Here is a 15,187-nt window from a genome sequence, read left to right on the forward strand (position 1 = left end):
TTGAGATTGGTTTTTTTGAAACGGCGAGGTTCAAAAATCACTGTTATTGGGGAGCTGAGCCGACGCAATAAAAGGGTAACGATCATTTTTTGAAGGTCAGGAATGACAACAGACTTGAGTTAAATGTCATACAAAAATGAGGCATCGTTTATTGTGAGAACAAGGGTGATGATGAGCGTTTAATTAAAACAGTGTGCACGGCCATTATGTGGGATACTGTCATACAAAGACCACTGCGTTAGGGCTTGCCACAGTTCGGCCAAATGGCTTCATTTGTAACAAAAATACACATCAGACCTGGGTCAAACACGACATTCGTTTTGGATTCAAATACTTTTCTGTGCTCTGTTGATCTTGCCTGGTGTCACTGAGCCTGCCAGCATGACCAGAAGGTGGGGTTTTCATTGGTACCAATACACCAGACAAGATCGGTAATGCGTAGAAAAGTATTTGAATCCAAAACAAAAACGTATTTGACCTGCATACACACACACACACACAGATGCGATACGTGCACATTCAAAAATAAACACACAGTAAAAGAGGTAAATTAAAAGCTATAAATATTAGGAATTGGAGTTTCATTTGGCTTAGTACTGACAGACTTCTTTCCCCAAATTAGCATAATAGTACAGGCGGGGATGGTGGGGGTTGTTTCATTCAGCTTCTCAAACCAGACGGGAGATCAGTGCGCTGAGCAGGACCATCAAAACTGAGGAGTGAGAGAAAACAGAGAAAGATTATTAAACCATCTGTATTGGTTTATCATTTACTATCTTAAGCCAGGAATTGTGTGTTTTTACTGATATTAAAGAATCCTGAATTTGAATCCAAAAGAGAGAAAAAAAATGGGGGGGAGGGGTTCCTATTCGCTAACTAATATCATCAGGATTCTGACAAATACCATGATCTGACACTCAATGGCACTCCGCAGCTTAAGTGCAGTGCAACAGATGCTTCATTTCCAGTGAGTAAGGAACTGGGCTTGTAACCGAAAGGTCATAGGTTTGATTCCTGGGTAGGACACCGCCGTTGTACCCTTGAGCAAGGTACTTAACCTGCATTGCTTCAGTATATATCGAGCTGTATCCATTTATATCCAGCTGGGGATATAAATGGATACAATGTAAAATGCTACGTAAAAATTGTGTCAGTCGCTCTGGATTAGAGCGTCTGCTAAATGCCTGTAATGTGATGTCATTTCCTGAAGGGGTCGGGGCAAATACTCTGATGGTGATAAATGGCTAGGGCTATGGGGTTAGGGGTTAAGTTTAGGTGCTTTAACTTAAACACACTTAATTTCCTTATTTCTTTTTTTTTTTTTTTTTATCGCTGGTGCGGTCAGGTGGCAGTTAACGGGCGATTTCGTACCCAGGGAAACGGGGTGCAGGGAGGTTCCCCCGTTGCCTCCCGCTGCGGTCTGGTTGCTGTTGGTGTTGGTCAGGTCCAGGCTGGTGTTGCTCCTCAGGCTAAAGGTGGGTTCCCCCAGGACTCCTGCAGCGAAAGAAAAAATAAATAACCCTTTTAGAGTCCTGAGGAAATGCAACACAGAGCAAGAGTAACAGGCAACGAGGGACTGTCCCACACAGTTATGTCTACCTGTGCTGTGTGTGGGTGTACTGCTGGACTAGGATTTGGTCAGTAGTTTGGTTGAGTTAGAGAGCAGGTCGATGTTTTGGCTGGTCAGGAGAGCGGGTCAGTGGTTTGGCTGATCAGGAGAGCGGGTCAGTGGTTTAGCCGGTCAGGAGAGTGGGTCAGTGGTTTGGCTGGTCAGGAGAGTGGATCAGTGGTTTGGCTGGTCAGGAGAGCGGGTCAGTGGTTTGGCTGGTCAGGAGAGCGGGTCAGTGGTTTGGCTGGTCAGGAGAGTGGGTCAGTGGTTTGGCTGGTCAGGAGAGTGGATCAGTGGTTTGGGTGGTCAGGAGAGCGGGTCAGTGGTTTGGCTGGTCAGGAGAATGGGTCAGTGATTTGGCTGGTCAGGAGAGTGGGTCAGTGGTTTGGCTGGTCAGGAGAGCGGGTCAGTGGTTTAGCCGGTCAGGAGAGCGGGTCAGTGGTTTGGCTGGTCAGGAGAACGGGTCAGTGGTTTGGCTGGTCTGGAGAGTGGGTCGGTGGTTTGGGTAAAGAGACTGGGTAAGTTATGAGGTTTTGGTGCTCACCGTTAATGAAGGTCCCACTGCCAGCGGAGATGAAGTAGGCGGTGTCGGCGCCTCTAGTGGCTGTGGCGTTCAGTCCCAGAGCGGTGAAGGTGCATTGGATCACACTGCCATTGAGTGAGGCCAGGACATCGCTGACTGCTCCGGTCTGAAACACGCAAAGGAAATGCCCAGGACGTCAACAATATGCAGGCACAAAGGCTAACCCTGCGTTCACACAGCGAACAACTTGGTCGATGGGTCGCTCAAGCATACTAGGCTGAGGGAGGGGCGGGAGCTTCCCGTTGTGTCCTCTCAGTGGTCTCGTGCAGCTTCGTGTTTATTGAAGAGAAATAATGGCGTCATCAAAGTTGTATATTTGCTATATAACCACATATCATCTCCGTTAATTCCTAGTTATGTCAGGACAATGATAAATATTATTTGTTACAGCTATGTTGTTGGCCATATATCTCTCTATCCTACTCACTATCTCACTAGCTAGCAAGCTAGCGATCTCTCCATATTTCTCTCTCACTAGCTAGCTAGCAAGCAAGTCGAATATCCCGTCCAAGCGTCATTTTTTAGATGCTTGTCCAGGTACTCTTTTTTAAAAAAAAAAAAACGTTGTATAACACCGGGTATGATTGTAAGTTTTCGTTCCTTAATTTTTCCTCCCTGAGCGGAACAATAATTCACAAAATGGCATCATATTGGTTGGAGAAATCTGAACCCCAAAGCTCTGATTGGCTGTTGATGGGCATTGCCCTCGAAAAGTTAAACCATGGCCAACGTTTTTCGGGCAACTTTGGTTGCTCAGGTGCCCAGTTGCTTGGGTTGCTGGACGTCGCTCAGCTACATGGAGAAGGAGTGGACTTCCGGCAACTGGTCACCCGAGTTGCTCGCCGTGTGGAAAGCGGGGGAAGTCTCACTTACAAACATCACGATGTGGATCACATCATTTAGTTGATCAGACTTAATGCTGAGGCTGATGTGTTTGGTCTGGCTGGCTGTGTGCTGATACTCACCCTGTTGTTTGTGATCAATTTTTTGTTGTTGAGGTTTGCGGTGAAGAAGCGGGGGGTGCTGTTTTGCTGAGCGCAGACGAAGGCCTGGTTGTTCCCTGCCTGCAAAAGCAAAAAAAAGGGATTTTCACACATTTTTACAAACACAAGAGTCCTAACAGCTACAACCTGTGTGTACATGTGTGTGTGAGAGTTTAACACACTACACTCTTCAGCCTGTATTTTACTTTCTGCATTTTGTGTGTGTGTGTGTTTGTGCTTGTGGGGGGGGGGGGGAGGGAGGGAGGGAGGGGCAGTTTGGGGGGGAGCTCTGTTTATTGGGAGTGATTGAGTGAGTGTGAGAACTGTGTCTGTTTATCGGAGGGGGATGGGGGGGGGGGGTACAGTGCGAGCCCCGTAGTGCGTACCTCATTCTTTTGGCTGGACAGGATGAGGACGATGTAGCCGGTGGAGAGCCCTCGCAGCTCGAAGGCCACGTTGGTGCCGGCGTTGGCGCTCCTGTTGAGGGCGGTGGCGGAGACGAACAGGCAGTTTCCGTTCCCGCTGGGGTCGCACTGCGTCGGAACCTCCTGACAAAGCTTCGTCCGGCCACAGGACGCACGACGGATGGCGTTCTGAGGGAGGGAGGGGAGTAGTACAATGGGTAAGGAACTGGTCTTGTAACCAAAAGGTCACAGGTTCGATTCCCGGGTCGAACGCTGCCGTTGTACCCTCGAGAAAGGTACTCAACCTGCGTTGCTTCAGTCAATATCCTGCTGCATAAACGGATGTCATGTAAACGCTATGTAATTAAAGTTGTGTAAGTCGCTCTGGATAAGAACGTCTGATAAATGTCTGTCAGTGACAGTCGTCCCTTTAAACTTCACCGCCATCACGTTGGCTTATTTTAATTTTATTCTTTTTTTTTTTTTACAAAGAAAATGAAACGACGTTGAGAAGGCCGTGCAGAGGCGTTTTTTCCCCCCCCGGCTGGCTGACAGAGACAGCGGAAAAAGGTGCATGGAGGCGAGGCTTACTTTAAGAGAGCCCACGGGGATGGTGGCGGAGGTTGTGTTGGCGACGGAGGTTGTGTTGGCGACGGAGGTTGCGTTGGCGACGGAGGTTGCGTTGGTGACGGAGGTTGCGTTGGCGACGGAGGTTGCGTTGGCGACGGAGGTTGCGTTGCCCGCGGCCGGAGTTCGAGGTGGGAGGCTGGTCAGATCCACACTGCCGTTGCTCGTAAAGGTAATTGTGGGATTCCCCAGGGCTCCTGCGATGAAAGAACAAGTAGCCGTTTAAAACCCCCTGAGGAAATACAACATAGAACCGGAGCAACGTGGATACAACATGGAAACCGGGACATTCCCAGAGTTATCTGTGCTGTGTGTGGGTGTGTTGCTGGACTAGGATTTGGTCGGTGTTTGCTTGGTAAGGAGAATGGGTCTTTGGCTGCTCAGGAGAGTGGGTCAGTGGTTTGGCTGCTCAGGATAACGAGTCGGTGGTTTGGGTGGTCAGGAAAAAGTGGGTCAGTTCTGAGGTTTTGGTGCTCACCATTGACGAAGCTCCCTCTGCCAGCGAAGACGTAGAAGGTGGTGTCACTGCTGGCCCTGCTGGCCGTGGCGTTCAGTCCCAGAGCGGTGAAGGTGCATTGGATCACGTTGGCATTGAGTGAGGCCAGAACATCGCTGACCACTCCAGTCTGAAACACGCAAAGGAAATGCCCAGGACGTCAACAATATGCAGGCACAAAGGCTAAGTCTCTCTTACAAACATCATATGTGCATCAAATCATAAGTTAATTCTAAGACTGATGTGTTTGGTCAGGCTCTGTGTTGATGCTGACCATGTTGGTCAGGCGCTGTGTTGATACTAACTGTCTTGGTCAGGCTCTGTGCTGATACTGACTGTTGGTCAGGCTCTGAACTGATACTGATTGTGTTGGTCAGGCTCTGAACTGATACTGATTGTGTTGGTCAGGCTCTGAACTGATACTGATTGTGTTGGTCAGGCTCTGTGCTGATACTGACTGTTGGTCAGGCTCTGAACTGATACTGATTGTGTTGGTCAGGCTCTGAACTGATACTGATTGTGTTGGTCAGGCGCTGTGTTGATACTAACTGTCTTGGTCAGGCTCTGTGCTGATACCGACTGTTGGTCAGGCTCTGAACTGATACTGATTGTGTTGGTCAGGCTCTGTGCTGATACCCACCTTGTTGGTCACGGTTAGCGTTGCATTGTTGAAGGTCGCGGTGAAGAAGCGGAGGGTGTTGTTGTCCTGAGCGCAGACAAAGGCCTCATCATTCCCCCCCTGTACAGGCAAAAAGGGATTTTCACATATTTTACAAACCCAAGTGTGTGTTTGTGTGTATGTGAGTGGATGTATATTTATATACTTGTGTGTGTTTGTGTGTGTGTGAGTGGATGTATATTTATTCACTTGTGTGTGTTTGTGTGTGTGTGATGGATGTATATTTATACACTTGTGTGTGTTTGTGTGTGTGATGGATGTATATTTATACACTTGTGTGTGTTTGTGTGTGTGTGATGGATGTATATTTATACACTTGTGTGTGTTTGTGTGTGTGTGAGTGGATGTATATTTATACACTTGTGTGTGTTTGTGTGTGTGTGATGGATGTATATTTATACACTTGTGTGTGTTTGTGTGTGTGTGATGGATGTATATTTATACACTTGTGTGTGTGTGTGTGTCCGAGAGAGAGCTTGGGGGTTAGGGTTGAAGCTCTGTTTATTGGGAGTGATTGAGTATGTGTGAGAACTGTGTCTGGTTATTGGGCGTGGGGGGGGGGGGGGGGGGGGGTACAGTGTGAGCCCCGTAGCGCGTACCAGATCTTTATTGGGGGACAGGACGAGGACGATGTAGCCTTCGGAGTCGCCGCGCAGCTCGAAGGCCACGTTGGGGCGGCTGCCCATCACGGGGGTGGCGGCGGTGGCGGAGGTGAACAGACAGGTGCTGTTGCCATGGGGATCGCAGCCTGCTGGAGCATCCCCGCAAAACTTCATGCGGCCACAGGGCTCGCGACGAATGGGTGTCTGTCAGCGAGACATCATCTATTTTACAAACTTCATCGCTAAATCACGCCAACTTATTTAAAAAAAAACCAAAAAAAAAAAAACTAAACGACATTAAGAAGGCCGCGCAGAGCCGGGAGGAAGGCGCACGGAGCGCGAGGCTTACTTTAAGATCGCCCACGGGGACGGTCGAGGTGATGCCTTCGGCCGCCAGGACGCAACATCCTATCACCAGAGCGACGGCACAAACCAGCCTGTTGTCCATTTCCTGCCGCAAAAGAGGAGATCCGTGAGCAGAGGAGAATCATGAGAAAGGTGGCAGAGTGTGATTCCTACTGGTCGGAGATGAACGGGTCCTGTAAGGTGAGTGGAGCCCCACCCCCCCCCCCCCTCCCCCCCTCCCCCCCTCCCCCCCAGCCAGGTACTGACATCATTTCCTGAACACACCTGTCGAGCTGACGTCTCATTTTTGAATTCAGTCACAAATCTGGGAGCGTGAAAGTATGTGTAAAAATAAGGGCGTGTACATTTTTATGGTGTCATTGCTTAGACCTCAGGGTGGTGTTTAATAGCTGCTTCCGTGCTTGTGACCCGAAAAAAAAAAAAAAACCCTGATAGGCACGTCAGAGAGAGGAAGGACAATGAGTGCCTCTCCTTTGGGTGAGGATCCTGGCCACCTACTCTTCCAAGGCGTTGACCGCGAAGAACAGGTTGGTCTTGATCAGCCGACACGGGACAACGTGACGCACCAGCTCACTCTCGAGCTGATGACTCACAGCAGACACTCGATTGGTTGGAATCCACAAACGCATCGGAATAATAATGGCTACACAGCTCAGGAGGTAAGACCCGATTGTCTGGCAGTCGGAGGGTTGCTGGTTCAAACCCCGCCCTGGGTGTGTCGAAGTGTCCTTGAGCAAGACGCCTAACCCCTAACTGCTCTGGCGAATGAGAGGCATCAATTGTAAAGCGCTTTGGATAAAAGCGCTATATAAATGCAGTCCATTTACCGTTCACCAATACCTTATTAACCAGAAGGGCCCCGTTTGCAAAAATGTTCTCGGATCTAAACTTAAATGTAATCTTAAGATCATCTCCAAAGATCTAGATCTCATTTTAACTTCGTAGGGACTGCAAGCAGTACCAACTAGCGGTATCACCCAACATGATTATTTTATATTTTTGAGGAGTTTTTTTTCGCTAAATTTGATTATCATTTAAAAGTTATTCCTAAACCGTGAACACACCCCACTGCAGGGATTCGCACGCAGTGGTCAAACATGCCGTACCTTCACGTAACCAGCAGGTAATTCACTCGCGGCTTGCGTAAATACAATCATGTCCAAGTGGGATTTTATAAGTACTTCATCGTGGTTTTCTGTGTAAGCTACTGTTTAAGATACAGTTTGTCCATAAGACCTCTTTATGAATGAGGCCCCGGGAGTCTAAGGAATATGTTTCTTCTATTTTCACAGCAATGTCTTTGTAAGTAATTATCCTGTACCTTCTGCGGCTTATCAAAACTGAATCCACACACGCACACACACACACACACGTACAGACACACACACACACACACACACACACGCACACACACTCATTCACACAACACCTATACATACACATGTATAATGCCACCCAACTGCACTGTGACACAAACACACTCTAGGAAACCTCTTTCTTAAAGTTTCCCCTTTAACCTCCCCTATTAACTGTACATTTAAAAATAACGGCACTACTCTATCTACTACTGATACATACTGTATGACTGAATGCAAAAATTAATTATTTTATTAAAATTTTAAATTTAAAATTTTTAAATTTTAAATTTTAAATTTTTTATTCCCCCCTCTTTTCTCCCAAATTTGCTATTTTGGAAAGCCCAGTCATGTGTGTATGTGTGTGTGTGTGTGTGTATTTGTGTGTCAGCGCATTTATTTGCTGTCAATTGGGGACAAGCCACTGGTTCACAGTGAGACGCTGTGACCTCGGCTGATTGAAGCCCTACCATCCCTGGGTGAAGCTGGAGTGAACGGCCTGTTGCTCCGTGAGGCTGTTAGCCACTGTTAGCGCCAGTACAGTTTGGATCCAACACAACATCGCCATTCACCAGTACAGTTTGGATCCAACACAACATCGCCATTCACCAGGACAGTGCCTCACCTCTGTGATCGGTTTGGGTCAAATTGACCCGCTTTGAACTTTCAGTAAAAGAGGAATTTCCTAACCACCAGTGTGTAAATTTGGTTCTTGTTTTGTGTTTTTGTTCGCTCTTTATTATATATATATATATATATATATATATTTGCTTTATGTCTTTTTTGCCGACGTGGTTTCTTTTAATATAATAAAATAAAGGAAGAGGAAAAATAATTGAGATTTTCCGTTTGAAATGATAAATATCAATCTACGTCACGAAAACCTTGTTTCACTTAAAATTTTCTCAGGTAAACACGATTTATTTCCCGCGTGCCTTCCTTTGAGTGGATTTATGTAAACCATTAACCTGTCCTGGGTATATTTAACCCAAGCTTACTGTTTCACACGTGCCAATAAGTAATCAAAATATAAGCATTAACAGATAGAGCCAGCCAACGTAATGCCGCTAGATGAAATCACCAAATCAAGAGAAGGGTTAGCCTACCTGGGTGGAATTTTTCTTGCTTGTGAGATTGTGGTAAATCCCTGTGTCGTGAAGATGCCGTTCTCTGTGCTGATGCTCCTCTGTCTCTGGCTTATAACAGTCATTCTCAGGAGGGAGGGACTGGACTACCTGCATGGGGGTGTGGGCTAGCTCTCAGGTTTTTTTTTTTTTTTTGGGCAGGATACAGTACATACGACCTCATGAAACTACAAGGAAATAATAGAACAGGGTGTCAGAACGCATCAAACTGGAATAACTGGACCTTCATTAGTCATTTCTGTTTATCAAAAATTAATGGTGGTAGTAAAACAGCTTTCACTTATGACAGAAACTGCTTTATCCACTGAACCTCACCTGTTCAACATACCTATCCACTGAACCTCACCTGTTTGGCACACCTGTCCACTGGAGAATGTGCGTCATCTGTTACGCAAGTCACCTGATAGTTCAGACATAGCTTGTGACCCCTGTCAGAAAGCAAGAAGGAACACACTAGAAATATGAGAGTTACGTTAATATGGTAAATGGACTGCATTTATTTAGCGCTTTTATCCAAAGTGCTTTACAATTGATGCCTCTCATTCGCCAGAGCAGTTAGGGGTTAGGGGTTAGATGTCTTGCTCAAAGACACTTCCACATGCCCAGGGCGGGGTTTGAACCAGCAACCCTCCGACTGCCAGACAATCAGTCTTACCTCCTGAGCTATGTCGCCCCTAAATAATAATATAAATATTATTATTATTGTTATGAATAATAATAATAATAATAATAATAATAATAATAATAATAATAATAATAGTGACAACATTATTATTCTATGAAAGGTAAATAATTGTCTGTTTAATCATATATTTATAAATTGCATAGCCATGTACATACTGTTCATACTGTACATGCTTAAATATTTAGGACAAGGACAAGTCACGTTGTTAGATTAAATATTTAAATGAATATGTGAGCACATTTTTTTGGTTTGGCGCTGAAAGGATCTGCTTCAGGTATTTAGTGCACGCACCAGACTGCTCTACCCCAATTAGCAGGGAGTGCTATATATCTTCCCTACTAAACAGGAACCCCAGCCCCCCCAGTAATTAGAACCAGATCCAAACAACAGGTGGTAGCTGGGATGGTGGAGGGTGAGTGTAGGTCTGTATAGTAGCACGTGAAGTTTAGTTTAGTTTACAGGCATTGAGCAGACGCTCTTATCCAGAGCAACTTATATTGTATTCAATTAAGGGGGTTTGGTGTCAATTATACATTACATTATACAGCTGAATGTACTGGACCAATGCCGGTTAAGTACCTTGCTCAAGCATACAACGACAGTGTCCTACCCGGGAATTGAACCTGCGATCTTCAGGTTACAAGACCAGCTCCTTAGCCATTATGCTACACTGCCGCCTACCTGCAAAGGTAATAAGCAGCTCCGGAGAGATCTGACTGTTGGTTTAAAAATGGTAAATGGACTGCATTTATACAGCGCTTTTATCCAAAGCGCTTTACAATTGATGCCTCTCATTCCCCAGAGCAGTTAGGGGTTAGGTGTCTTGCTCAAGGACACTTTGACACGCCCAGGGCGGGGTTTGAACCGGCAACCCTCCGACTGCCGGACAATTGGTCTTACCTCCTGAGCTATGTCGCCCCTAAAAAGGCACTCAATTGATCTGATGTGTGCATGTGATTAGACGGGCATGAGAAAAAGGTGTCGTGTGTAATGTGATTGGTTGATTATGGAGTATTTGATTGCTGAGGCCAACCAAGGTGTTTTCCTGACCCAACTTGCTTTGCGCATTCCATTCGGTTTTTTATTTATTAAAAATTTATTTATAAAGGATGGGCATATAACACCATGTGAATGCCTCACACCTCAAGTAACCTAACCTGAATGTCAGCATATATACCATACAATAAAGTGTATGTAATAATATGCACCTACTGGAGCTCCATTCAGAGTATTCTGCAGATAATTATGTTATGTAGCTTAATGGATTGATAATGTGGTAATGTGTACTTGATGAGTTCAGTGAGTGTGTGTTTATTAGGCAAGTTTGCATATCTCTCTTTTCTGCTTTCAACAGACAAGCTATAAATAATTTCTATTGAAACGGCCAGTTCAGAAAGAACAGTGCACACTCAAGTTAGCTCTTTGTGACCACAGGTCAGGATATTGAAAATACAGTAATTTTCTAATGGACTGCATTTATATAGCGCTTTTATCCAAAGCGCTTTACAATTGATGCCTCTCATTCGCCAGAGCAGTTAGGGGTTAGAGGTTAGGTGTCTTGCTCAAGGACACTTCGACATGCCCAGGGCAGGGTTTGAACCGGCAACCCTCCAACTGCCAGACAATCGGTCTTACCTCCTGAGCTATGTTGCCCCTTTCTGAGAAGTCGGTGTGCATAATTATTAAGCAGATTTTACGTTGTCAGGTTTTAGAGGCCCCCTTCTTCAAACAGTGGCTTAAGAACCCAGCGGCCGCCCCCCCCCTCCCCCACTTGTTACATGTTGCCCCATCCCAGCACTTCTTGGAAATTTGTATTTGTCCTAATACTGTAGCTTATTCTTCTGCCTACTTGGCTTTGCAGAGGTTAGGACCGAATAGCGTTCACTGTGTGAACTAAACTGTGTGTTCTTGGCTAGAAATAGCTGTACAAAATAAGTATTATACCTTACTGAACCTGTGTTTAGCAGTCGTCTATGACCATGAAATGCACTTTTTGTACGTCGCTTTGGATAAAAGCGTCTGCCAAATAAACGCACCAGACTGCTCTACCCCAATTAGCAGGGAGTGCTATATATCTTCCCTACTAAACAGGAACCCCAGCCCCCCCCCAGTACTTAGAACCAGATCCAAACAACAGGTGGTAGCTGGGATGGTGGAGGGTGAGTGTAGTTCTGTATAGTAGCACGTGAAGTTTAGTTTAGTTTACAGGCATTGAGCAGACGCTCTTATCCAGAGCAACTTACATTGTATTCAATTAAGGGGGTTAGGTGTCAATTATACATTACATTATACAGCTGAATGTACTGGACCAATGCCGGTTAAGTACCTTGCTCAAGCATACAACGGCAGTGTCCTACCCGGGAATTGAACCTGCGATCTTCAGGTTACAAGACCAGCTCCTTAGCCATTATGCTACACTGCCGCCTACCTGCAAAGGTAATAAGCAGCTCCGGAGAGATCTGACTGTTGGTTTAAAAATGGTAAATGGACTGCATTTATACAGCGCTTTTATCCAAAGCGCTTTACAATTGATGCCTCTCATTCCCCAGAGCAGTTAGGGGTTAGGTGTCTTGCTCAAGGACACTTTGACACGCCCAGGGCGGGGTTTGAACCGGCAACCCTCCGACTGCCGGACAATTGGTCTTACCTCCTGAGCTATGTCGCCCCTAAAAAGGCACTCAATTGATCTGATGTGTGCATGTGATTAGACGGGCATGAGAAAAAGGTGTCGTGTGCAATGTGATTGGTTGATTATGGAGTATTTGATTGCTGAGGCCAACCAAGGTGTTTTCCTGACCCAACTTGCTTTGCGCATTCCATTCGGTTTTTTATTTATTAAAAATTTATTTATAAAGGATGGGCATATAACACCATGTGAATGCCTCACACCTCAAGTAACCTAACCTGAATGTCAGCATATATACCATACAATAAAGTGTATGTAATAATATGCACCTACTGGAGCTCCATTCAGAGTATTCTGCAGATAATTATGTTATGTAGCTTAATGGATTGATAATGTGGTAATGTGTACTTGATGAGTTCAGTGAGTGTGTGTTTATTAGGCAAGTTTGCATATCTCTCTTTTCTGCTTTCAACAGACAAGCTATAAATAATTTCTATTGAAACGGCCAGTTCAGAAAGAACAGTGCACACTCAAGTTAGCTCTTTGTGACCACAGGTCAGGATATTGAAAATACAGTAATTTTCTAATGGACTGCATTTATATAGCGCTTTTATCCAAAGCGCTTTACAATTGATGCCTCTCAGTCACCAGAGCAGTTAGGGGTTAGGGGTTAGGTGTCTTGCTCAAGGACACTTCGACATGCCCAGGGCGGGGTTTGAACTGGCAACCCTCCGACTGCCAGACAATCGGTCTTACCTCCTGAGCTATGTCGCCCCTTTCTGAGAAGTCGGTGTGCATAATTATTAAGCAAATTTTACGTTGTCAGGTTTTAGAGGCCCCCTTCTTCAAACAGTGGCTTAAGAACCCAGTGGCCGCCCCTCCCCCCCCCCCTCCCCCACTTGTTACATGTTGCCCCATCCCAGCACTTCTTGGAAATTTGTATTTGTCCTAATACTGTAGCTTATTCTTCTGCCTACTTGGCTTTGCAGAGGTTAGGTCCGAATAGCATTCACTGTGTGAACTAAACTGTGTGTTCTTGGCTAGAAATAGCTGTACAAAATAAGTATTATACCTTACTGAACCTGTGTTTAGCAGTCGTCTATGACCATGAAATGCACTTTTTGTACGTCGCTTTGGATAAAAGCATCTGCCAAATAAATGTAATGTAATGTAATGACAATGCTGCATCACATGCATCCAAGAGTTCCATGGATTGGCTTGCCAAGAAAGGTTTCTTCTCATCGTCCTCCTGAGGTCTCTTCCCATCTGCCACAGGGAGTTTTTCCTTGCCGCTGTTGCTTTAGGCTTTACTACTGTGGGGGTTTAGGCCAGGGCTGTCTTTGAAGTGTATTATGACAATTACTGTGAAATATACTATATAAATACAATTTGATTAATTAATTGATTGATTGATTGACAGGTGACAAAATCATGACCTGGCCCCCTTTGCTCTCCTGACTTAAACCCCATTGAGAACTACTGGGCTCTACTGAAGTGTGTATTTAATGTGTGTATAATGTATATGGATGAATCATATATGCAATAACTTATGGATAATTGTGTCTGTATTTGTGTATCGTACCCAGGGGTGTAGCACAAAATTCTGGGCCCTATACATAAGCAGTCTCTGTGGGCCCCCTTCCTCTCTTGATCCATGTCTCTCATGCATCATTCCAGGCTTTTCGATGGCCCTCCCCCCATTCGGGCCCTGGGTAGTGATCGTACCCTTTGGAGGGTAGTTTTTTTTTGGAATGGTACCTTTTAAACCACTTTTCTAGAACTCCACTACTTTCAATTACCAGCAGTGTTTTAAAAAAAAAAATTTTTTTTACATCAGATTTGATTTAATCATGGCATTCCTGCCGTTTGATTGGCCACAGATGTGATCTGTCCCGTCCTATCAAAGGTGGAAAAATTCAGCCTTGTTCCTGAACGGGGAGCTCTGTAGGTTTTCTGCATGTGTGAATTCCTGCCTGTTGGAGTCACAAGTAAAAGACCAAATTCCGTAAGTTGATCTCCATACCTGTTCTGGTGCGATTATTTCGTTTCGGCATCAAGCATCCAAGTTCCTGAAAATGTCACCTGATTTCACACAAACACACAGCACTTCCTGCATTTTCTGCTTCTTCCTCTATTTGTTTCTGTTGTTATTTTTGTAAAAAAATAAAATAAAATATTTTAAAAAACCCTGGGGGGCCTCGTGAAGAATCACGCATCTCACACAACCATGTGAGCAGAAAAACGTGGGTTTATTTATTTATTTATTTATTTATTTATTTATTTATTTATTTATCCTTTATTTATCCAGGGGTCCCCATTGAGACAAAATGTGTTTTTTCTACACAACCTTGACCTATTATATCTTTCTGAAATATGGCTTAAGGTGGATAAGAATTTTTGCTGTAAATGAGTTTTCATGTTTGGTCACATAGTCACTCTTTGGGGAGGTCATGTTTCCATAATCTATAATTACACTTTTTACTCCACCCAAACACCTAAATATAAATCGAACTTTAATAAAAAAGAAGTATTAGTCATGAGTGTTGACTGCTCTTTTTCCACTTCTTGGCCTATTGAACTTGTATAGGGCCAAAATACTTTTGATTTAGACGCTTCAACAAGCTCCATGTCAACAGATATGGCAGATAGACAGGTACTGCTATGTGCAAAATGCTTGCCATTGTGCTCTAAAAAAAAAAACATTTCTGAGAAGAGGCTTGGCATTTGGACTATTGCCCTGAGCATACACAAGCTCTTAAACAAAAGTCTCATCAGTATCAGTTGGAATGGGAATGTAGACAATCTGACTTTTCCTTTTCCTTATAGGCTGCAGTATAGTATAATGGGAAAGGAGCTGGTCGTGTAACCTAAAAGTCATAGGTTCGGTTCCCAGGTCAGACACTGCCATTGTAACCTTGAGCAAGGTCCTTAACCTGCACGGTATGTAAAAAAAACAAATTGTGGAAGTCACTCTGGATAAGAGCATCTGCTGAATGCCTGTAATGTAATGCATTGAAGAAAATAAGA

At 44.8% G+C, this 15,187-nt stretch overlaps 1 protein-coding gene across 2 annotated transcripts; it reads right to left on the bottom strand.

Annotated features, from left to right (window-relative positions):
• Nucleotides 1-623: 623 nt before the first annotated feature.
• LOC118233079 lies at nucleotides 624-8,960 on the bottom strand. 2 transcript variants are annotated; one of them, XM_035428425.1, is made up of 11 exons: nucleotides 8,811-8,960; nucleotides 6,333-6,434; nucleotides 5,981-6,187; nucleotides 5,343-5,441; nucleotides 4,685-4,832; nucleotides 4,171-4,403; nucleotides 3,562-3,768; nucleotides 3,158-3,256; nucleotides 2,154-2,298; nucleotides 1,372-1,494; nucleotides 624-712 (listed from the first exon to the last, which is right to left on the bottom strand). In XM_035428425.1, the coding sequence occupies exons 1-11, from the start codon at nucleotides 8,943-8,945 to the stop codon at nucleotides 669-671; spliced, it is 1,542 nt and encodes a 513-aa protein (XP_035284316.1). In that variant the 5' UTR covers nucleotides 8,946-8,960; the 3' UTR covers nucleotides 624-668. The 2 variants fall into 2 exon arrangements, with proteins under 2 accessions (XP_035284316.1, XP_035284317.1); XM_035428426.1 differs by having other exon boundaries at nucleotides 6,333-6,453; nucleotides 8,811-8,929.
• Between the last annotated feature and the right edge of the window lie 6,227 nt (nucleotides 8,961-15,187).

Source organism: Anguilla anguilla, chromosome 8 (assembly GCF_013347855.1).
Source record: "Anguilla anguilla isolate fAngAng1 chromosome 8, fAngAng1.pri, whole genome shotgun sequence".
Lineage (NCBI taxonomy): Eukaryota > Metazoa > Chordata > Actinopteri > Anguilliformes > Anguillidae > Anguilla > Anguilla anguilla.

Bases quoted from the DNA above. Each gene is read 5' to 3' on its own strand.
- LOC118233079 (XM_035428425.1), bottom strand. From the start codon at position 8,945: ATGCAGGTAGTCCAGTCCCTCCCTCCTGAGAATGACTGTTATAAGCCA. The intron at 6,435-8,810 runs GTAGGCTAACCC...CTTTTGCGGCAG, and splicing joins GCAAGAAAAATTCCACCCAG to GAAATGGACAACAGGCTGGT. The intron at 5,442-5,980 runs GTACGCGCTACG...TTGCCTGTACAG, and splicing joins TGTCCCCCAATAAAGATCTG to GGGGGGAATGATGAGGCCTT.